This window comes from Giraffa tippelskirchi, chromosome 3, assembly GCF_054371585.1.
Source record: "Giraffa tippelskirchi isolate mGirTip1 chromosome 3, T2T-mGirTip1v1.2.pri, whole genome shotgun sequence".
In the NCBI taxonomy this organism is placed as follows: Eukaryota; Metazoa; Chordata; class Mammalia; order Artiodactyla; family Giraffidae; genus Giraffa; species Giraffa tippelskirchi.
The window spans coordinates 26,517,501-26,541,960 of record NC_137277.1 but is presented as its reverse complement, the minus strand read 5'-3'; the positions used below and the strand labels follow the sequence as shown (position 1 = coordinate 26,541,960).

At 42.6% G+C, this 24,460-nt stretch overlaps 1 protein-coding gene and 1 pseudogene across 2 annotated transcripts; both read left to right on the top strand.

Annotated features, from left to right (window-relative positions):
• The first annotated feature begins 1,268 nt into the window (after positions 1–1,268).
• On the top strand, positions 1,269–1,591 carry LOC145543051 (tumor suppressor candidate 2 pseudogene; annotated as a pseudogene).
• Positions 1,592–13,023: 11,432 nt separating this feature from the next.
• ANKRD40CL (ANKRD40 C-terminal like) lies at positions 13,024–19,786 on the top strand. Of its 2 annotated transcripts, XM_081583286.1 has the most exons (4): positions 13,024–13,060; positions 15,892–15,966; positions 16,733–16,893; positions 17,700–19,786. In XM_081583286.1, the coding sequence occupies exons 1-4, from the start codon at positions 13,024–13,026 to the stop codon at positions 17,841–17,843; spliced, it is 417 nt and encodes a 138-aa protein (XP_081439412.1). In that variant the 3' UTR covers positions 17,844–19,786. The 2 variants fall into 2 exon arrangements, with proteins under 2 accessions (XP_081439412.1, XP_081439413.1); XM_081583287.1 differs by lacking the exon at positions 15,892–15,966.
• The last annotated feature ends 4,674 nt before the right edge of the window (positions 19,787–24,460 follow it).

Here is a 24,460-nt window from a genome sequence, read left to right as displayed (position 1 = left end):
AGAGAACCTTTTATTTTTTAATCATATGGTGGAAGGTGTTACTGGCATCTGGTGGGTGGCAGCCAGGGATGCTACTCAATATCCTACAGCACACAGGACTGAGTCCCAGCAGGGAACAATCTCACCCTGAATATCAACAGTGCCAAAGCTGAGAAACCCTGCTGCTGCTGCTTAGTGGCTCAGTCATGTCCGACTCTCTGTGACACTTCAGACTGCAGCCTGCCAGGCTCCTCTGTCCATGGGACTTTTCAGGCAAGAATACTGGAGTAGGTTGCCATTTCCTAGTATACAGTATCAGAGAAATACCCACAATGAATCGTTCAATTCAGAAGGAAGTTCAGAACCACATGTATACATGATACCATTTTTCTCCCTAAATATATTTATGCTGGTATACACATAGAAAAAATACTGGAAAATTCATACCATGAATTTACTCATGCTCATTTACTCATAATTCTTTTATTCATTCAACAAACATTGGGTACCCCAAAGCACCAAGCACTGGTCTCTCCTGTGTGCCGGACACTCATCAGAGAACAAGGCAGTAGATGCCCCTGCCTTTGTGGGAACTCTTGGGATTCCTGGAAGGTGCCCAGGCATGGGGAAATTAATAAGATGGCGCCAGTCATCTTTCTATGTTCTATAAACAATGACTTTGTACAGTTATGTAACAGCTGAGATCACTTATAGCACTGCACACGCGTGTCACGAGGTACTTGCTTGGTCACAGGCTACTTTGTGTGGTACGCCTGTGTGAGCTTCATCATGAAAGCCCTGGTTGCTGCTGCACTGGGGCTACACTGGAGTGGCATCATGGTTATGCTACGGCTGTGTTATGGTTATGTTATTGCTGCTGCATCAGGCAAGAAAGAGGCTGTGTTATGGCTGCCGTGCCAGCCAGGAGAGAATAAACGTATCTGCAGTTCCTACAGCTCCTCCAGTCTCCCAGCTTCTTAGCTTGCACCTTGCCTACCCTGGGTTCCGTGAACAGTGCAGACAGTGTAAAGAGGATCAGCAGTACACAAGGAAAACTGAATTTTTTACTTTCCAGGCTTCTGAGGTTTTGACTTCTTTTTTTTTTTAGCTTCTTTTTTAACCAAAGGCATTATATTGCTTTGTAAATAAAAAAACAACAAATACCAGAGGTTTCTGTGGAGAGAAAACAGCAGCGGCGTCTGCAAGCCAAGGCCCAGGCAGGGCATGGCAGCAACAGCCTTGTAAGAGTGAAACTGCCCCGGGGCCTGCCATGCGCCTGCCGCCCTGGCATGGGCACCAGTGGCTCCAAAGCTCAGGGCCTGTGGCCCTTTGCCTTGGGTCGGAGAGGTCTTGGCCCGGAGGTTGCTGAGCAAACTTTGGTGCAACCGTGAGGCCCGAGTCGTGCCCCGCCTTTGTATTCATGAGCCACAGCTCCATGTTCTATGACAAGGATGGGGATCTGGCTCACGAATTCCTTGAGGAGACAACTGTCACCAAGAACAGGCAGAAGCGGGCCAAGCTTAGGCAGGTGAATTAAGAACCTGATTCCTCAGGGCACCGTGAAACTGGATTCATCCCTGTGGATTTCCCTGTGATCCTCTGTGAGGTGTGAGCCTAGGGCAGTGACAGGCATAAACACCTCCTGCCCTAGCAAGAAACACCCAGGCTCAAGGTGTGGCTTCCAGGGAGGAGACTGGGGCCACAACCATGAATAAACTCCACCGAGCTGGAACCTTCAGCTGTGAGCAGGGTTGTCCTAAATGCTGGTTGGCTGTTGGTTTGTATGTGGACCAGAGGTGACTGGTAGCTGGCGAGGGCTGATGGCGGAATTACCAGTCTACCTTTCCCAGCAATCCTTACAAGGAGCATGGCAGGGCACGTGCTAGTCAGGGATGTCTGGTTCCTGTGCCCTTGCCTGGCCTGCATTCTTCCAAGCTTGCTAGGGCCCAGCCTTGCTAGAGACTACAGCACTTTACAAGCAAGGTCTGCCTTTTTCCAGCCCCAGGGCTATGGAAGCTGTACACAAGTGGGAACTTCCTTTCCCTCACTGCCTTTACTCTCTTGTTGGAGCATTTCAATTGTTTGCTACCTTGATTCCTCCAGTGTTGGACAGAAGCTGGGGGCAGAACAAGCCTGATTCTTCCTGCCTACCTGCCCATTTGTTCCCAGCCTCAGATGAATGGACCATTTGCTAACTGTTAATAGGAGTGGGGACTGGTATAGGAGGTTTCTCCCTCTACCCAGGGCTGGGATGATCCCTCCCCACTGCAACTAGTTGTTGCCCCCCACCCCAAGTTGAGAGGGCATAGAAGGGGGATCAGGAAGGGTTCTGGATGCCTGTGCCCCATCCCACCTACTGTGTCTATTCCCCCTTGCCCTTATATATCCACAACCCTGTGGTAAGGCACAGCACCTTAGGGCTGGTGCCAGCAGCTCCGAGGAGCTCACAACTCCTTTCCATTCGGTATACCCATCCTTTCAGCATCAGTCAAGTGAAAAACATTGGAGCCCTGTGTAGGGGCAGAAAGGAGAGAACAACCATAAAAGGAATACTTTAAACGTAAAAGCTTGCAAATAGCTTGTAACTAGTCTAGTCTATGATGTTGTTGGGGCAAAGTCTGACTTCTACACAGAAATGATACATATGTATATATTTTTTAATTTCTTACAGTGCAAACTCTGTGCTTTAAGTTAGTGTGAGAAATGGTTTGGGGAGGGTAGTCCTCAATCTAGGAAGGCTGTTGGGTTATTTGTTTAATAAATTATTTGTAGACCCTGAAAAAACAAAACAAATACCATAGATACTAACCAGCACATAGACACAGATGTGAAGAAAGGAATCAGGGCAGTGAGAGTCTCACAGCTCACAGCAGCAGGTAGACTCAGGCCTGCCTGAGACTTCGGAAGTGAGGAAGACACCCACAACCTGAGAGAAACAAAAGCAGCAGCAACATCCTAGGGAGAAGCCCCACAGACAGCAGAGAAGATTCTTGTGCTGTGCTCAGCTGCTCAGTTGTGGCGGACTCTTTGCGACCTCATGGACTGTAGCCCGCCAGGCTCCTCTGTCCATGTAATTTTTCAAGCAAGAACACTGGAGTGGGTTGCCATTTCCCTCTCCTGGGGGAGGATTTTTAGTCTCTTGAACTTTGTGGTGTAGCAGCACTATAATAGACAAAGTGAAAGTCACTCAGTCGTGTCAGACCCTTTGCAACCCTATGGATCATACACTCCATGGAATTCTCCAGGCCAGAATACTGGAGTGGGTAGCCATTCCCTTCTCCAGGGGATTCTCCCAATCCAGGGGTCAAACCCAGGTCTCCCACTTTGCAGGCAGATTCTTTACCAGCTGAGCCACCAAGGAAGCTCAAGAATACTGGAGTGGGTAGTCTATCTCTTCTCCAGGGGATCTTCCCGACCCAGGAATCGAACCGAGGTTTCCTGCATTGCAGGCAGATTCTTTCACCAGCTGAGCTACCAAGGAAGCCCTCATAATAGACAAACCACCACCCTAACAAGTTATTAAAATCCCCTTTTTGCGCAGCTACTCTGGAACTCTGCTCACCCATCCATCCCTGTAGTTCAAGCACCATAGGGGGTTAACAGCTATCTATAACAGCTGTCTATAGACATAATATAATAGCTGATTTATAACAACTGTCTATAGATCAGCATCTCAAGGGAGCCTTCTTGCTGAATCCAGGACCAAAGGGGGGGGAATATATATATATATATATATATGTATATATATATATACACACACACACATATATATACATATATATATGTATATATATATAATATGTATATATATATATCTGGCTACAATAGTGCCCCCTGTCCCCAAGAAGCAAACAAAACAGCTAAGGGACTAGCTGTTAAAAAGTATTAAAAAGCCATTTAAAAGAAAGAAATAGGCCATTTGCAGCAACATGGATGGACCTAGAGATTGTCATATTGAGTGAAGTAAGTCAGACAGAGGAGGAGAAATATCGTATGACATCCCTTACGTGTGGAATCTAAAAAGAAATGTGATACAAATGAACTTACTTTCAAAATAGGAAGAGACAGACTTAGAGAACAAACTTATGGTTATCAGGAGGAGGCGGAGGGAAGGATGGGGGAAGGAATAGTTAGGGAGTTTGGGATGGACATGTGTACATTGCTACATTTACAATGGATAACTAGGGGCTTCCCTGGTGGCTCAGTGGTAAAGAATCTGCCTGTCAATGCAGGAGACACAGGTTTGATTCTGGGTATGGGAAGATCCCACATGCCGGGGAGCAACTAGCCTGTGTGCCACGACTTTGGAACCCCACTCACCTAGAGCCCAAGCTCCACGATATTCTCCAAAACGAGAAGCCCAAACACTGCACCAAAGAGTAGCCCCCATTCTCTGCAACTAGAGAAAAGTCCATGCAGAAATGAAGACCCAGCACAGCCAAAAAATAAATAAATAAAATTTTTAAAAAATGCACTTCACTTTAAAATAAATAAATGAATAAAAATGGATAACCAACAAGGACCTACTGTATAGCACATGGAACTCTGCTCAGTGTTATGTGGCAGCCTGGATGGGAGGGAAGTTTGAGGGGGAATGGATACATTGCATATGTATGGCTGAGTACCTTCACAGTTCACCTGACACTATTACAACACTGTTAATCAGCTATACCCCAGTACACAATAAAAGTTTAAGAAATAAAATAAAATGTAAACAAACAAAAAAAACAACAGTTGAGGGAAAGTGGTGCTAGTGGGTGAAAGGTCTTTGATAAACAGAACTGTCCCTGAAGAAACAGAGGCCCCCGTCCTCTCCTGTACCCTAGTGATCACCCAAGGCTTTCATCTGAATTGGCTTCTCTAAGGCCAACCAGGATTCTATCAAGCAATGACAACAGTAACAACTGATATAGAGCTCTTACATTCTATCTTTGCAGAACAGATGGAATCATTATTGTTGCTGCTGTTGCTGTTGTTCAGTCACCCAGTCGTGTCTGACTCTTTGCGACCTCATGGACTACAACACACCAGGTCTCCCTCTCTGTCCCTCACCATCTCTTGAAGTTTGCACAAGTTCATGTTCATTGCATTGGTGATGCTGTCCAGCCATCTCATCCTCTGACATCCAATCTGCCCTCAATCATTCCCACCATCAGGGACTTTTCCAGTGAGTTGTCTGTTTAAATCAGATGACCAAAATACTGGAGTTTCAGCTTCAGCATCAGTCCTTCCAGTTAATATTCAGGTTGATTTCCCTTAAGATTGACTGGTTTGATCTCTTTGCTGTCCAAGGGACTTTCAGGAGTCTTCTCCAGCACCACAGTTGGAAGGCATCAATTCTTTGGCATTCTGCCTTCCTTACAGTCCAGCTCTCACAATTGTATGTGACCACTGGGAAGACCATAGCCTTGACCCCTTCATGGATCACTGCCTTGTCATGGTGAAGGGGCTTGTGTAACTCAATAAAGGTATGACCCATGCCGTGCAGGGCCACCCAAGACAGATGGGTCATAGCAGAGTTCTGACAAAAATGTGATCCACTGGAGAAGGGAATGGCAAACCACCCCAGTATGCTTGCCTTGAGAACCTCATGAACTGTATAAAAGGAATCATTTATTGTCATCCACTATACAAATGAAGAAACTGAGGCTCAGAGAGAGTTAAACAAATCACAGATGGCCCTGCACTCACAAGTAACCCAGAAGGACTCTTTCTCCTATGCCGCCCTCCCTTCCCAGAGCTGCCATCTTTATTATAAAACCAAATTGAATCTTTAGCTGGGTCTCCAATCCTAGAAGCCAGTCTGAGGGTCTGCTAAGGGCCAAGTATTATTTAATGGATTCACAGTCTTACCTCCCAGGAGCAAATATTTCCTGGAGCAAGCAGCCAAGTTATTTTTGCCTGGTCCCTATATTGTTAATCACAGAAACAGGAAAGTGTGTTGGTTTCTCACTCTTCACTGCAATCTCAGGTCTATTCTGGCTCAGTGGTGGCGTAACATCCCTAGGAACCAGGAGCTCCCAGCTGTCTTCTCCATGTGAGGGAGGATCCCACAGGCTGTCTTCTGGACCACTTGCCTCAATCCTTTCCTCAGTCATTAAAAAGTTTTTCCTTTTTTCAAAGTAATATATGCAAATAATTTTTTTTAAAGAAAAAAGTTTACAGAGGAGGATTCCCAAGTTTAGGAAACCAGAATCTTTTCTGTTGGGCAGTCAACCTGCCTGACCTTGGTCCCAAAGGGAGATGTTATCTTTATAATACCAGTGTCTCGCTGATGCCATTTATGATGCCAATTGTTTTGCTGTATCTCACTGTGCGCACTTTGCTGAACCCATGGTAGACAAAGAGTGAGCTAGGAGGCTGGAAGAGGAGCCTAGGAACTGCAGCTGCTGCTGCTGCTGCTAAGTTGCTTCAGTCGTGTCCAACTCTGTGCGATCCCATAGACGGCAGCCCACCGGGCTCCGCCGTCCCTGGGATTCTCCAGGCAAGAATACTGGAGTGGGTTGCCATTTCCTTCTCCAGTGCATGAAAGGGAAAAGTGAAAGTGAAGTTGCTCAGTTGTGTCTGACTCTTAGCGACCCCATGGACTGTGGCCTAGCAGGCTCCTCCATCCATGGGATTTTCCAGGCAAGAGTACTGGAGTGGGGTGCCATTGCAGACGTGTTTATTCTCTCCTGGCTGGCACAGTGGGCGTAGCAGCAAATATAACATAACACAACATAACTGCACACAACCCTTCAGGGCTTTTCCAGGAGAAGCTTATACAGGCATACCACACAAAGTAGCCTGCAATCAAGCAAATACCTCATGAGGCTCATGCACAGTGCTATCAGTAATCTCAGCTGTTACATAACTGGGCAAAGTCATTGCTTACAGAACATGGGACAAGAGGGCGTGAGAGTGTGGGGCAAGAGAGCCTGACTGGAGCCATCTTGTTAATTTCCCCACAACTGAACAATAAAGAAAACCTGTCCTTTGGAATTCCCTGGCAGTTTGGTGGTTAGGACTTGGTACTTTCACTGCCAGTGCCCAGGTTCAGTCCCTGGTCAAGGAACTAAGATCCCACAAGCCAAGTAGCATGGCCAAAAAAGAAAAAAGAAATCTGCCCTGTGCTCTGAAGAGAGACACTATCTCTAACTTTCAAGGTTGTTCACTATACAAATATTCTTGAACAAGTTCAAAGACAGCCAATGCCTATGCTCCACTAACTGCACGCAAGAGGCCCACAAAGAATTATATACCAACAATTAAAAAGGCCTACTAACAGATCATAGAGAAAGTTAGGGAATTCCAGAAAAACATCTACCTCTGTCTCATTGACTTCGCCAAAGCCTTAGAGTGTGTGGATTACAATAAACTGTGGAAAGCTCTTAAAGAGATGGGACTACCAAACCATCTTACCTGTCTCCTGAGGAACCTGGAACAACAGTTAGAACCTTGTATGGAACAAATGATTGGTTCCAGATTGAGAATGGAGTAAAGGGTCTGTCTGCTGTCACCTTGTTTTTTAATTTATACGCTGAGCACATCATGAGAAATGCTGGGTTGGATGAGTTACAAGCTGAAATCAAGATAGGTGGGAGAAACATCAACAACCTCTGATATTCTGATGATACCACACTAATGGCAGAAAATGAAGAGGAACTAAAGAGCCTCTTGATGAGGGTGAAGAGGAACTAAAGAGTCTCTTGATGAGACTGAAAAAGCCGGCTGAAACCTAAATATTAAAAAAATTAAAATCATGGCATCCAGCCCCATTACTTCATGGCAAATAGAGGGGGAAAAGGTGGAAGTAGTGACAGATTTCCTCTTCTTGGGCTCTAAAATCACTGTAGATGGTGACTGCAGCCATGAAATCCAAAGACGATTGCTTCTTGGCAGGAAAGCTATGACAAACTTAGACAGTGTGTTAAAAAGCAGAGACATTACTCTGCTGACAAATGTTCATATAGTCAAGGCTATGGTCTTCCCAGTGGTCACTTACAATTGTGAGAGCTGGACTGTAAAAAAGGTGGAGTGCCAAAAAATTGATGCTTCCGAACTGTGGTGCTGGAGAAGACTCTTGAAAGTCCCTTGGACAGCACGGAGATCAAATCAGTCAATCCTGAATACTCATTGGAAGGACTGATGTTGAAGCTGAAGCTCCAGTATTTTGGTCATCTGATGTGAACAGCTGACTTATTAGAAAAGTCCCTGATGCTGGGAAACATTGAGGGCAGAAGAAGAGGGCATCAGAGAATGAGATGGCTGGATGGCATCACATGTACTACTTCAGGAAATGGTGAGGGACAGAGAGGGAGGCCTGGCATGCTGCAGTCCAGGAGGTTGCAGAGTCGGACATGACTGGGTGACTGAACAACAACGCCAACTAACAGATAAAGCTACAACAGTAAAAGAATCCCAATGTGGCAGGATAGAAAGTTCTCATACTCTGTTTGCCCCCATGAACTCCAGGACCAGGTACCAGACAGCTAGGGGCAGCCTCTACACCCCAGAGCCCAGGGAAATGATACAAAGCAGACCATCCTATACTTGCCTAGCCGATTTCCTACTTCCCATGAAAAAAAGGCTCTTGTCTACCTTTTCCCCTCATCCTGCCTCCTGGCCAACCTGGGGCCTTTCTGTGTGGCCCTGTGTGGCATGGCATGTCCTCCTCCTCTTTGGAACTGTGAGTAACAAACTATCTTTTCAATGTCAGTTGTCTCCTGATCTGTTGGCCTCACCACACCTCAATAATAATAAAACCTACATTTTTACATTTTATCTCTTACTATCTGATTGGAAAAATTACAAAACTTGACAACACTGTGGGTGTTGCTCTCACACGCGGCTGGTAGGAATGCAAAATGGTTAAACATTCATGGAGGGAAATATAGTAATAGCTAACAAAAAGTTTGTGTTTACTTTTGACCCACGAATCCCGCATCTAGGAATTTACCCAGAATATGTATCTCCAATAATAAAAAATACATGGATACAATATTACTAATTACATCACTGTTTGTTTGTAATTGCAAACTATTGGAAACATACTGAATACCTGTACATAAACAATTTGGAGAATAAACTACAGAATCCCCACACTATAGAGGGTAGGGGGAAGGTGAGAAAGATATCTATGAACTGATATGGAATGATATCTAGATATATTGTTTAGTGGGAAAAAAAGCAAAATAGAAAAGAATTTTTATACCACTTTTTCTGTAAGAAAGGAATAATAAGGAAATACACAGGTATCTGTTTGATTTTTCAAAAAAGAAGCACTGGAAGTCAGAAACTGAGGATATAATTTCCTGAAGGGGACAGAGGAGCACACAGGGAAGGCATGGAAATGTTGAGTGACTCAACTCTTAATTTTTGAATAGTTTTGACTCTTCAGTTCAGTTCAGTCGCTCAGTCATGTCCGACTCTTCATGACCCCATGAATCGCAGTACTCAAAATTATATATAAATAAGGATTGGGAAGAATCCTAAAATGTAAACACAATCAACTCGACTGTATTTCAAATAAGCAATTCTGGAACTACTTGGTCTGTGTATTGTCAGAATGAGTGAATGAGTAAATATATTAAAGATGTTAGGAGCCAGATTTCCCACAGTTGGAAAAGAACTACAAAATGGAATTGGAGAAAGCTAGGGAAAATTCTTTTGTTTTTAAATGGAACCAGAAGTATCAATATGAACTTGTTGTATTTAATATATTAACATACACACAAAAAATAGGTACAGACATATGTGTGTATGTGTGTCCCTAGTTTTCCACTAAAAGGACCTAGAAACATTCTTCTTGGCATTCACATAGGAATGAGTATACTGTTCCCCACTGAACAGAATGTGGCTCCTTGGAGAAATGATGGAATCCAGGGCTGAGGCAGGCAAAGTACAAGTTGATGTGCCGAGAAGTAAGAAAGTGCTCATAAAGTGATAGACATGGGAAAGGATTACAGGATATAGGAAATAGCTGTAAGTAGATACTGTAACACAGTTGGGATAATCTGAGCACCAACATAATCCAAACTCTGAATAAAACAAGAATCCATGAGCCCACACAGATAATACATGAGTGAAGGAGAAGGAATGTGCTTTCTTATAGTAGAATAAGAAATTAATGTAGAAAGGAAAATGGAACCAGAGTATCACCATTTTGCAATCATCACAGTAACCACTGATTCAAGTAAAACCTTCAGTGGATTCTGGAAACTGGAGTGAAGGAAGGAATAGGATATTTGAAGAAGGAATAGGATATCTGTATGGTTTCACAGTACCTCCTCATAAGTTACATCTTAATTAAGAAAGGGAAAAAAGACATACTTTCCAATAGAAAAACCTGGCAGACAATTCTTTTCACAGGTGATTAAAGTCACCACCCCTCAGATGGGACAAACCAAGATGTGCCTCCCATTATTATGTGTTAAGAAAGACATACCACTTCTGTGCTATCCCAACCAAAGCACATAATCTGATCCTAATCACAACAAAACACTGGACAAACCCAAGTGAGGGACAAGCCACAAAATCACTCGCTTGGACTTTTCAAAAATGTCAATATTAGGAAAAACAAAGAAAGGCTGAAGCACTTTTCTAGATTAAAGAAATGTATGAGACATGAAAATTAAACATGATGCATAATTCTGAATGGGATCCTGGGCTAGGGAAAAACGTTAAAAATGATACTGCTGGATTAATTGAAAAATTTGAGTATGGACTATGGTTTAGCTAAGAGCGTTATATCAAAGTTAGATTCCCTGATTTTGATCCTGGTATCTTGGATATATAAGAGAATACCTTTGATACCTGATGCAAAGAGCTGACTCATTGGAAAAGACCCTGATACTGGGAAAGATTGAGGGCAGGAGAAGAAGGGGATGACAGAGGATGAGATGGTTGGATGGCATCACTGACTCAATGGACATGGGTTTGGGTGGACTCTGGGAGTTGGTGATGGACAGGGAGGCCTGGTGTGCTGTGGTTCATGGGGTCTCAAAGAGTCAGAAACGACTGAGTGACTGACTGAACTGAACTGACTTTTGATATTAGGAAATACAGCCTGAAGTCTTTAGGGATAAAGGAGCATGTCTACAACATACTTTCAAATTTCAGGGGGAAAATGTGTGTGTGTGTGTATTATACACATACACATGCATATATATACCAAGGAAAAGAGAGAATTAAAGCAAATATGGCAAATTGTTAATCATTGATAAAGAGTATATATTCTTGCAACTTTTATGTAAATTTGAAACTATATCACAATTAAAAGCTATCCCCCACCCCCCCGCAAAAGCTAATATTTAAATAGAAAGGTCCCTTAACTGCCCAACATAATGAATGAAAAAAGACTCACACCCAGGCCTGTGTGGCTGCCTCCAAACATTTCGCTCTTGCTTGCTAACGGGTTCTGATTTTTAACATCAGACTTTTTACTCTAGAGCATGTATTTATTTTATTTAAAGAATAAAAATATAAGGGAGTTCCCCGGTGACCTAGTGGCTAGGGTTCTGGACTTTCACTACCACGGCCTGGGGTTCAATCCCTGGTCTGGGAACTGAGATCCTGCAATCGCACAGTGCAATCAATAAAGAAAAAAAAAGAGGGTTCCCCAAAACAACAAGAAAGAGTGAGTACTGTTGAGAGAATGCATGAATGAGTGAACCAGTGAATGGGGAGTGGGTGAGTGTATGGACAGAGCAAGCGACATGGGGACGTTGGGGATGCAAGAGGTTCCCCCTCAAAGCACAAGCACTTTTATCCTGTCTCTCTTCCTTCACAGCCCCATCCACTCAGGTGAGGGGTGCAGGGTGTGTCTGTTTAAGGGTGACACACCCTGGCAGCGGGGCTGGCCAAAGTGCGTTTTCTTCCCCTCCCTCAGGAGGTCAAGCCAGGTGAATCCCTGCCGCTTCTTTCTCTCTGCCTAGGGCGGGGCCTCCTGCATTCTTGGCAGAAAGGCACCAGGCATGCTGAAGAGACAGCATCAGGTTGGCAACCAGGTGACCCAGATCTAGCCCCAGGCCTGTGCTCAGCTGCCCCTGTGACTATCAGGGAGCATTTATCTGCTTTGGGTCTCCATTTCCCCACTTGCACCTTAGGCAGTTTGGTCAAATCAGTGATTTTCAGCTTTGGCCACACATTAAACTCAGCTAGGGGGGTTTTAAAATTTCAGGGCCCACACTGCACCCTAGACAAATTAAGCAGGACTCACTGGAGGGTAGAACCCCAACACCCGCATCACGCTTTGCAGGTGATTTCAGTGCCCAGCTCGGTTTGAGAAACCTATGGGCGCTGATCTCCACGGTTGCCTCTAGCCTCATGATAATGAGCCCCATCTGAGGCCCCACTTCTGACACTGGAGTGTTCAATGAAACGGGAAGAGTCACCCCAAACATCTGAGTTCCTACCTTCAGCCCTTTGAGACTGCAGCCCTGCCCAGGACTTTGCCCAGCCCCACCCACCCTTCATAAAACCTCTTGCTCCAGCCCCTGCCTTCACCATTTTGATGTTTGGAATCAAGGACTCAGGATCCTTGCCAAAGAGGAGTCTCCCCAGGTATGTGCCCAGGTGTTCTTGCTTTCTTGTCACGCACAGATGCTGAAGAAGGTGTGGGAGAAAGGGGAGAGAGAATTGGGGAGGAGAGGGAGTCTGTTTAATTCGAGATACTGTTTGAATTTTCTTATCCCTTGAGGTAGTAGCTACTAACCTTTCCTAAAGAGGGCTGTGCCTCCAAAGGCCTCCCCTCTCAGGGGCCCTTGGGTGGGCATTATTAGCCTGCACTGCTTCCCCATGGACACAGGCTGAGAGGAGAAAGCACTGAATCTCAGTCCCTTCCTTCAGTTGCAGCATCCCGTGCAAGTCATACGAAACACCCGAGCCTTAGTTTGCCTATCTGTACAACGGCCGACCCTGCCCTACCTCACCGGTCAATGACAAGAACGTATTGTTTCAAAGCAGACAGATGCACTGAGGCTTTAAAACATGACTTTTATTTGATTGGAAGCTCAGTATAAATACTGGAGGGGCTGCTGATCTGACAGACTACAGAACTTACTCATGGCTGAACCCCAACTGGATGTGAAGAAGCCCTCAGGTGAGTCTTTAAATCCTGTTTCCAATATGGTTGTCAAGGATAGGGGAGGGGCCTGAGGAGGGGTGGGGTGTCCTCTGCCAGTGGTGTAGTCAAGAGCAGAGCAAGTAGACCATGGGTCCTTTCAGAGGGAGGCAAGCATCAACAGCTATAATTAATAACAGCAGCCAGCAAATACTGATGCTCAGTACATGCTAGGAGTGGTTGTATTTTCTGTGCATTTTCTCATCCCTTCTTACAATCTTGTGAGGTAGAGATTACTAATCCCATTTTCCAGATCAGAAATCAAGCTCACAAGAGTTAAGTGACTTGTCTAAGGTGTCACTGCTACTAAATAGCATAGGAAAAATTCAGATCCAAATCTGCCAGACTTCAAAGAGCATGCTTTCTGACCTCTAAGAGACCCTGTCCATCCACAGGTCCATCATGAAAATAAAATGCTTTTGCACATGGTTGGCCAAAGTGGGGGACATCTCATGCTGTGTGGAGTTAGTGAAGAGGTGGGAAGGGCATTGTTCCATTTCAGGTGTCTGGGTCACTCAGTCTCCCAGACCAGCACAGAGCTCCCTCCACGGCTGGAGTGGAAGGGCACAGGGACATTATTTCTGTCCTGGGAGAGAGCTGCATTGGGCAAGACTATCTTATTTTGGGGGGAAGCATTTAGCAGTGTGGAAAAAGTACGGCTTAAGCCCCAAGTAGAACTGACTTCATGGGCCTGAGATCAGAGCAGTTGTGCAGGGTCCTACCTGGAGACAGACCTCACGCTTGGGATTAAGTGCTCTGTGGTTGTTGGCTTGAAATTTTTTATAATTTTGAGTTTGTTTTGTAAGCAAAATCAGATGGGACAATGGAGCACCTGCTGAGAGACTGGGAGCTGTGGCTCAAATGTGTGATTCCCCTCTCTCAGCCCACCAAGCTCCAACCTCCACCAAAGTCCCTCACTCTGCTGTCACCTTTGCACCTGGCAGTGACTCAAGCAAAAGGTGGGCAAGGCAGGGCATGCTCTGAGGTCCACAGGGCAGGGAAGAGGCAGGGGCCCCAAGTCACCCCTATCCAGGTAATAGCATTCAGGTGGGGAGGCTGCAATTTCTTGGGTAGCCATTTTGCCCTGGGCCACATTTTCCCTGGTGTCTTGGACAGTAAAGAATCTGCCTGCATTGCAGGAGACCCAGGTTCAATCCCTGGGTCAGGAAGATATCCTGAAGAAGGAAATGGCTACCCACTCCAGTATTCTTGCCTGGAGGATTATGGACAGATGCCAGCTGCCAGACCTTTGGGATCGCAAAGGGCTACAGTCCATGGGATCGCAAAGAGTCAGACATGACTGAACGACTAACAATTTCTTTTCACTTTCCTCTTAACTAGGTCACATCCAGGTCCTGCCATTTCCTGGAGCAAACTCCAAGTTACTTTATCCTTCAGCCCCAATTTTCTTGTCTGAAAATGGGAATAATACCTACATCCCATGGGATTATTGTGAGGCCAATGAGGTTTCTGTTGTGATTCTTTTTTCCAAAATGCAAGTCTGATTATGACAGTCTTCTCCTGAACACTGTCTAATGGCTTGATGCTGTTCCAGAATAAAGACCTTTCACTCATACCAGCACTGTCCAATTAAAATATTACATAAGGCACTAGTGGTAAAGAATCCACCTACCAATGCAGGTTAGATGTAAGAGACACGGGTTCAATCCCTGTGTTGGGAAGATCCCCTGGAGGAGGGCATGGCAACCCACTCCAGTATTCTTGCCTGGAGAATACCAAGGACAGAGGAGTCTGGCGGGCTACAGTTCATAAGGTTGCACAGAGTCGGGCACGACTGAAGCAACTTAGCACTCAAGCCACATAGGTAATTAAACTTTTTTCTTGTAGCCACATTAAAAAGGCAGGTGAAATTAATTATAATACATTTACTTCACCCAATAAATCAAAACTATGATTTCAACAAAAAATCAAAATTAAAAATTTTACATTTTGTCCTGTCTTTGAAATCCAGTGTGTATTTCATACTTAGAGCATATCCCATTTCACATGACTAGCAACCACAGATTGGGTGGCAGAGGCTGGTAGATAATCCCACAATACTGACACACTCGCCATGTTGAATTGCTTTTCTTTCTAAAGAACCACTGCCTCGCTGCACTGGGTCTTCTGCTGTTCCCAGGCCCTGAAAAGTTCTTCTCTCTATACCCTCTGGATCTAGTTAAGCCTACTCAACCTTCAGATGTCAGGTCCCTTAGCCCTCAGGGAGATCTTTCTTGACCCCTTTCCAGGTTTTCACACTACTGTGTATCTCGATCTCACCAGGCCTACAACTGTAATATCACATTTACCTGAGGTCACCTGATTAATCTCTCTCCCCTGTTGTAAACACCAGCACAAAGGTCACTTTGGGTTTTTAACTGTTGTTTGAATCATTTCCCCAGGGATTAGCACAGCACAGAATAGCCTTGGGAAGATATTCTATGTAAAAGGCCTGGCACCTGGATGCTCTAATGTTCCCTCCTTTCCCTTACCTCTGGTTGAGAAACTTCTTATTAAAGGAACTCTCTTAACTGTATAACTCTGCTAAAGATCTGGAGACACAAAATCTTCTTCGGATTACATACCATTTAAAAATACTATCTCAGTTCCTTTTCATGATTTAAGCAGTAATTAAGGAAAATTCCTGTTTAAGTCTGAGTATAATAACTGCCCTTTTCGAGTTTTTTAGAGGAGCTGCAGTGCAGAAAGTGGCGATGGGGCTCGACTGTCCCTTAACTGGCAGAGTTGGCAGAGAGCTAAATGCTGAGCTGCTGCTGTTTCTCACCTCTCCTTCTCCAATTCTTTCTCAGGTGAATATAAACAAAGAGGCTCAAATCAACAGTTGCCAACTGACCCAGGCGCCAAACCTGATGACACCTGCCTAGGTGAGGATTCAATCCCTAGGTCATGTTGCAAAGCCAACTTCATCATTTGGCTTCATCAACTTCTTCCACCTTTAGTCAAGACTGCTCCTTCTTATGACAATTAAGTTTTAAGACTTAAGACTCACCCAATGCCACTGTCTCCAAGTGAAAAGTGAAAGAAAGTCGCTCAGTCATGTCCAACTCTTTGTGACCCCATGGACTATACATATACAGTCCATGTAATTCTTCAGGCCAGAATATGGGAGTGGGTAGCCATTCCCTTCTCCAGAGGGTCTTCCCAACCCAGGGGTTGAACCCAGGTCTCCCACTTTGCAGGTGGATTCTTTACAAACTGAGCCATCAGGGCCCAAAGATGTCTCCAAAGATGGTAGAATTATCCTGTTTATCCACCTTTCACCTTGGAAGTCCCAGGGCATAGAACAGGAATCAACAGGATGATCTGCACCCTTAAGAATATAGAGCCCCAGGGCTACACCTTTTCTTGAAACTTTTCAAACAGCCAACAAAGCACACCCAACACAGATGTATTGCCAAGGGTACTGCATGTCACACACTGGGTTTTTTAGATCCTGGCTTCACACTGCCTTTTGGTGTGTATAATGGGGCTTGCCCAGCATTCCTATCAAAGCCTCAGGTAATTAAAAGTTTATATATGCCTTTTATTATTTTATTATTATTCAGTTCTTTGCTATAATTGATGTTTAAAATGGGTATTTTGTCTCTTTTACAAAAAAATTTGCAGGTGATCCAGAGCTGGTACTTAAAGTCAGAATTCAGAGCCACAAAGAAAATGACTTCATTGAAGTTGAACTGGATAGACAAGAGCTGAGTTACCAAAATCTACTAAAAGCAAGCTGCTGGGAACTGGGGATTAACCCTGAGCGAGTAGAGAAAATCAGAAAGCTACCAAACACATTGCTCAGAAAGGTAGGGTGTTTACAAGTTTCTAAATAGAGATTGGGCTCTAGGTGGGTAAAATTACGTTCAGTGAAGCCGATCACTAGCTTTTGTATTACTAACATGAAAACAAATCCAAGACACTGGACATTTTAGCTGCAAGATAGCCAAACATGGTAGCTAGGTTATTTTCAATCTGGTGCTTTTACAGATTTGCATACCTTTAATGTGCTCTTTTAAATTGTCTGAATTACAACTGAACCAAATTTAAAACCTTAGCTCAGGATATATGGCCAGCCTCCAATCTCCACAAAACTGACTGGTCCCAGGGACAGAAAATACAAAGCCACTCTTACCTGCTTAGCGAAGTCAAGCCTTTGCAATCTCAGGAAACAAAACTGGGGACGTTTTAATGTATTTTTCTGATTCAAAAACAAATCTCATTTTTTAACTTGAGGAAAATTCTCATTTCTTTGGGCATTTTTTTTTAAAGCAACTTTCAAAATGCCTTTTAGCAATTCTTATTAGTGCCGTGGCTAACAATATATTCTTTGTAAACTAAAACTGGTGGGATGATCATACTTTCAGATATTTATATATATTTTTAATGCCCTGGACTAAATTCTTTTTTAAATTGAGACTTTATTCCCCTTGGAAATCAGCAACAAGGTCTGAAACACACAAAAACAAAAGCAGAAAAGGAAAACAATTCTCAACTGCTGACTTAGTTTACCATGGATGGAAAGAAAACAATGCTGGGACAATCTTATTAAGCTTTTTCATCGTAACTTTACACGTATTTATGAACCCTTATGTAACTTCTTTTTCATATTAAGGACAAAGACATTCTAAGACTACAGGATTTTCAGGAAGTAGAACTCATTTTAATGAAAAATGGAAGCTCTGAACTGACAGAACATACACCATCTCTGTTAGAGAAGCCCTGCTACAACAGCAATGCTGCAAAAATGACGTATTAAATTGCAGAAATGAAAAACTGGAACCAATATTTTGTAAATAATAAAGTCTGGATGCATCTAACAGTTTGCTAACTTCATGTGTGTATTTATTTCCTTGTTTTGCAACTTCTCTAGGCTTGGGAGTAGAGTACGTTCAAAGTACTTTGACAAATATTTCTTAAAAAATTTAAGTATGATACTTGTCAACACAAGTTTAGTTTCTAAAGTTGTACCCCAATCCTGATCAGGCACAGGTATGCACTCTTGAGACTCAGAACAAATGGCCAGGCTCTGGTCACAACAACTCCTTTAAGGGCAGGGTGAGCTAACTGGAGCTGGGAAAGCCAGGACCCACTTGACAGTCTGGTTTGAAGATCCTAGCTTCTAAAACCATCTCTTACCATCATTTCCTTTTTACAACTTTTAAATCTACAAAATGGTTAGAGGGTAACAGGCGGGAAGGCTAGGGGTCCCCAAGCATCAGACGTTTTTTTCTCTCTTAAGCGACAGGAGGAAACAAGTGTCAGATGTAACTTTTTCCCTTCTCTATACAAAATTAAAAGGTTTCTTTAAAAATTCCATGTTGTCATGACACCTGGTTCCACCTGAACTTTTCTCAAACCTTGAGCTAACCAATGTGTTTTTCTTATGGAAATATTTTCTTAAGCTATGTTAGTGAACTATATATTTACCTTAGACTCTTTCTTCAAGTCGGTTCCACCTAAGACTCAGAACCGATAATGTTTCAACAAACCAGTATGTTTTACACATGGAAATGTTCTTAAGCTATGTTAATAAAACTATGTATTTGTTCAGGTTGCCTCTCTTCAAGATTAATGTCAATTGTTTTATGGCACAGGATGACTGCCCTTTACCAAAGCTATCTCAAAATGCACGTTACGGGTGAGGGGTCTGGTGCCACTCTCTGAGTTTTGAGACATTTCCTTTCTCTAATTAGTAGCTTATAGAATTTCTTGCTAAAAACTAGCAAGAGGGCACTCTTTCTGCCCCTTTCTAATGTCTGTGTCAGAAGTTTTCTTTTATACTTAATGAAACTTTATTACACAGAAGCTCTGAGCGATCAAGCCTTGTCACTGGCCCAGAGGCCAAGAATCCTGGCATTGTACACAGCTCATACCAACAACCTTTAAATGGCAGGACTTACATAACTTGAGTAACCACTTTTTAACCTAACAAATTGCAGAAAAGCCAAGGCACAGCATACAGCATTGAATTTGCACTCCTGCCTGACTCCATTTACCAACTTTCATTAAGACACACTTTTTTTTACACACCAGTGTGAAGTCATCTCTAACCCTTATGGAACTGAGGAAAAAGTACCAGAGACCTCCTGGGCAAGCACAATGTCTTAATCTCCTCCAGCACATGAAATAAGCCATCCCTCTCTCATCTCCAAATCCTCAACAGCTCACTTCTGATCAAGGGTGAAGGGACACTAAGGCATTGCACCAACACTTACCTCACCCATTGCCAAAAAAAAGGAAAATGTTCTGAATAGTGCAAGTGAAATGTGTACCATTATTCATGAAATGAGTATGAAACCTAAATCTGCAGTTTAATTAGTGTCCACGGGGTTTTGGTTAGGAGAACCTCAGCACCAAATGTAAGTCTGGCATCCAAGTCACACTTTTAAGATAGCATGCCCCGTAATGAAAGCCAATGCCACCCAGAGCTCAGTGTTCCATTGCCAGGGCTGTGAGAGGGGATAACAAGGGGTCAATCCTCAAGTGTTTTGTCCGTTATTTTCAATTTGTCTTAAAGAAGATAAATTTAGGCATCAGCTGAGGGTTGGTTAATGGCCCAAAATCACTGCGGAAAACTGAGATTTTAGGTTGCTTTTAAGTGAACATGGTAGAAATAAATTTATTTGAAAACAGTGCTGTTGGAAAGCTTACAATAGAAACTGCACAGGTGTCACCTAGTGAAGTACAAGATCAATAAGGACAGTAATTACCACAAGGTTGATAAAATATACATACCCATTTCAAATTAATACAACCTGCATCATATGTATTTTCTAGAACCAACAGTTTTAAAGCTGAAGATTAATAAATATCTGAAGCATCAAGAGTAATTTTAATTAAAAAAAAAAATTCTTTTTCGCCACACTACCCGGGACAGGGGCTCGTAGCTTCCTTACCACCAGGGATCAAACTCACCCCTGCAGTGGAAGCAGAGTCTTAGCGACTAAACTGGGAGGGAAGTCCCAAGAATAATTTTTATTATGTATTTCATGCACAGATTGTAAAAACTTAATTTCTGGGTGACGTACAATTCCGCTGCAAGATTATGTCGTTTTCAAGTCATTGAAACAAATCAGTTACCAGAATGCTATCCTAAAAAGATTTCCAGAACATATTTAGGAATGGTCTAGAATGCTTATGGTTCATTTATAATGAAGTGATTTGGGGTATATATTTGGAAGTGTACAAGGGCCACTGGTAACTGATATATGGCCTTTTAGCTACATGAATTTTATGTACCTGCAGGTGCCTTTCAAATTTCCACCACTTCCCCTTTTCAGAGCAAACATTTAAACACTTCATGTAAGTACACTTATTAAAACAAGGACCAAGAGTAGCCCCTCTGAGGTGACAATGTAACTTGAACAAAGGGAAGGATGTGCTGAGCATGGGTCAGGAAAACGGCAGTTTTCCTCCCTAGATTGGTATAAATCTTGAGAGAAAAAGCTTCCTTGGAAGCTGCTTATACAGAAGCAGAATCAGTTTCCTGGCAGACACGCAAATGAAAATTACTTCAAGATAAAAATAATGTATCACAAAGAAAACATACATGGAGGCCCTGTTTCTAGCTTTTGAAGACTACAATTAAGACCCTAAGCCTGGAACTCAAGAAACAATACACTTTAAACCTATCACTTTAATTCCATGAAATACACTGTTTATGTATCTATTTTACTTACTACCTACATCAAGACCTTTTCCCATTTTTTAAAATTTAAATTTTATTAATAAACATACATACAAAAGCACATACACATACAGTTTAAAAAAGAAACCACCCACCCAGCTTCAACAATCACCAGTTCTTCTGAAGGATCCTTCTTGCCCTTCATGATCTCCCTCCAATACACTGAATTGTGTTAAATCATTTCCTTGCTTTCCATTTACCATATATTTATGGACTGGTTTTGACTTTCACAGAAAAGGAATTGGATTATTCTTCTGCAACTTGCTTTTTTGACCCGAGACTCATCCATGTTCCCATATGTAGCTGTAGTTCAGTCTGACTTCTTGGAATTCCACTATGGGAATATACCACAATATTTGTCCCCTGGTCTGTTGGACATGTCAAGTCTTTCCAGTTTGTTTTTGCTTCCCTTCTTCCTATTACAAATGATGCCGTTATGACTTTTTTACATCCATCCCCTGGCACATGCATAAATGTTTCTCTAGGGTATGTAGGGATGGAACAGCCAGAAGTTACAGCACAGCTGTGCCAACTTTTTCTGAAGCTGTTGTTCCTAATCATTTTTAAAGCTGATGACAACTGATCTATTTGGGATGGCCAAGGGGAAGAAACAGATCATCTATGAAATTCTCAAACTGCATTTTTAAATTAGGAAATTAAAAAATCTAATACAACAATAAAAAATACATTTACTTCTTTTACTGAAATGGACTCTTGAAACTCTTTTTTAACTTAAAATTGCTATCTCCTATGTCTCAAATGTTTCTAAATACACTGAGTGAAAACAGCAAGATTCAGAAAATATGCTGTACTATGATATATTTTAAAAGATTCATACATATAAATGATTACATCCCCCACCACCTACCTCCCCACAAAAACCACTTGGAAAAATAATTCTTAACACTAGTAGCTCCCGGACAGGAAGAGCAGAAGCAGAAGAGACATATCACAAAACACTTGTTTTTCCAAACCATACACAAATGTAACAACTGTCATACAAAATTCTTAAAAAGCAGTCACCTGGGGATTTTTTCATAAACTAAAAATCAGTCCAAACTCAAACCTGAAAAACAACCCTGCAGGAAGTCCCACCCCACAGAAAATATACACAAGTTCAAGTATTTTTCATTTTATGCACATTTAAAAAATACTCACACAGCTCATCTACAACACATTTTTGAAAGCACAGAACAGACACAGTTAAAAACACTTCCACCCTCAATTGTTCAGTTTTAACATCTCTAAAAATTTTTAATCAAGTGACTGAACTCAACCCACATGGTCAAAGTGTTCTCACACCTCAGAAATATGGCTGTGACACTATATTGAAGAAACCAGACAGATCACCTGCAGGTAAGTAACATTATAGAAGGAAAGAAGGTGTCTCTAGTCTGGGTAACATGATTAGCTCAAGAAGGCAAGAAAGATGTTTTAATCCAACTTGAAAAACTATTGTTATTACGACCTGTTTGAAGAAAAGATGTCTTTAAAAGGGTGAAGACAAGTGTCACTACCCTGCAAAAGGGACGATGCCAGAACAGCAGGCTCAATTACCAGGCTCCCACCAGACCAGTATGAACTCAAGTTTATCCAATTTATTTAAATTAATAAATTTTAAGTCTTTTTTAGTGATACATGCAGAAACATTCGTAAATTAAGTATGTCTGAGACTTGCCTGAAAATAACAGGGACATGGAACACACACACAGAGTAAGAATGGTCACTGAATCATTGGTGATGAACTTGAATCAATGTTAACTACACTGTCCTAAATTTTGCATCTTAAATTTTCCAAACTGAAGTTTTAAAAACTGATTGCTGCTTGCAGTCTTACCAAGTTATCTTCTAGTTAGTAAAAATCGGCTCCCCCTAAAGGCTTTTCAAAGAGAAATACGCATGAAGCAACTGTCAATTTGGTCTGCACCAGAGAAATGTGTATTTCTCAATGTAAATAAGCACATGACCACTACATGGGATTCTTGTGAATTTGGTTAGTAAGAATAATTTCCTTGAGCCTAATTAATTTTGGGTGTTGGATGTGACCCAATTTCCAGATCTCCACAACCAAGGCCAGACCTTTAGTCAGAGATCCCTCAAGCGACCAGGCTTCCCCCTCAAATTTTATATTAACTTCATTAGTGATTCATACAGATGAAGATGATGAAGACTTCATAAACTCATTTACTGTACTTCATTAAAATAACAGAGAAGGCAATGGCACCCCACTTCAGTACTCTTGCCTGGAAAATCCCATGGACGGAAGAGCCTGGTAGGCTGCAGTCCATGGGGTCGCTCAGAGTCAGACACGACTGAACAACTTCACTTTCACTTTTCACTTTCATGCATTGGAGAAGGAAATGGCAACCCACTCCAGTGTTCTTGCCTGGAGAATCCCAGGGACGGGGGCGCCTGGTGGGCTGCCGTCTATGGGGTCGCATAGAGTCGGACACGGCTGAAGCGACTTAGCAGCAGCAGTAGCAGTAGCAGCATTAAAATAAATTAGCGAATGATTCTACATGAGGCAGAAGAGAACAAACTTGGCATTTTAATACCTGATTTAACACCTTAATGACTAAGTATCTTAGTACTTAAATAAATTTCTTCTGTTTTCTGTTTTTCTTAATATTCAGTAATAGAAACTGGTAAACTATCTCTTTATGACCTTTATTCTACAACCATATCTTGTCAAACTACACAAAGCAGTGCTTGGGAGGTGGCTAACTTTGTTAGACTGTTTCCCATCTTACACTAATTCTCACAAATTCAGAGACAACCCATTTATCTCCATCTAGGTAAGCCAGGAGTGCTGTCCCCACCGGAGAAGGCAATGGCACCCCACTCCAGTACTCTTGCCTGGAAAATCCCATGGATGGAGGAGCCTGGTAGGCTACAGTCCATGGGGTCGCTAAGAGTCAGACACAACTAAGCGACTTCACTTTCACTTTTCACTTTCATGCATTGGAGAAGGAAATGGCAACCCACTCCAGTGTTCTTGCCTGGAGAATCCCAGGGACGGGGGAGCCCGGTGGGCTGCCGTCTATGGGGTCGCACAGAGTCGGACACGACTGAAGCGACTTAGCAGCAGCAGCAGAAGCAGCTGTCCCAACAGCATTATTTCACACAAAGCCTCTGAAGCATCATTATTTTCCAAAGCTTGGTGGAGGGTATTTTAGTAAATTCTGTAGCCTATTATTATGCCTATTAGAACAACTACAGTGGCATAATGTGAGGCAGTGGACCATGAGGTGGAGACCTAGATTCCACGTGTTAGTTTATCCGTCAACATGAAGTCATAAGACATCACGTAAGTCATTTAATGCACCAACTCAAGTTTCTCTATCTATAAACTGATAGCAATATTTGAAAATTATAAACCATGAAGAACTGTGATTTATATGAACTATGACACATGCAGCTAGAGCTAATAATACTTTTATACAATCAACAAGCTGGCTATAGATAGAAATGTGCTGCCAAATTTGCCGTACATGACCCCCACACACACTCCCATCACCTTAAGCATTTTAAAAAAAATCCTTGTTTGATGTGATACACTCCATACACAGAAATAAATATATTTATAATAAGACCAGGTTAAAAAAATCTTGATACAGGATTTCTAAGACAAAAAACCAGCTCAAAGTGTCTGAATACTTTTCTACATCATTATTTCACAGCTAGAG

Excerpts from the sequence above, each read along its gene's own strand:
- ANKRD40CL (XM_081583286.1), top strand. The coding sequence starts at position 13,024 with ATGGCTGAACCCCAACTGGATGTGAAGAAGCCCTCAG. Across the intron at positions 13,061-15,891 it reads GGATGTGAAGAAGCCCTCAG|GTGAATATAAACAAAGAGGC; the intron begins GTGAGTCTTTAA and ends ATTCTTTCTCAG. Across the intron at positions 15,967-16,732 it reads ACCTGATGACACCTGCCTAG|TCAGAATTCAGAGCCACAAA; the intron begins GTGAGGATTCAA and ends TGGTACTTAAAG.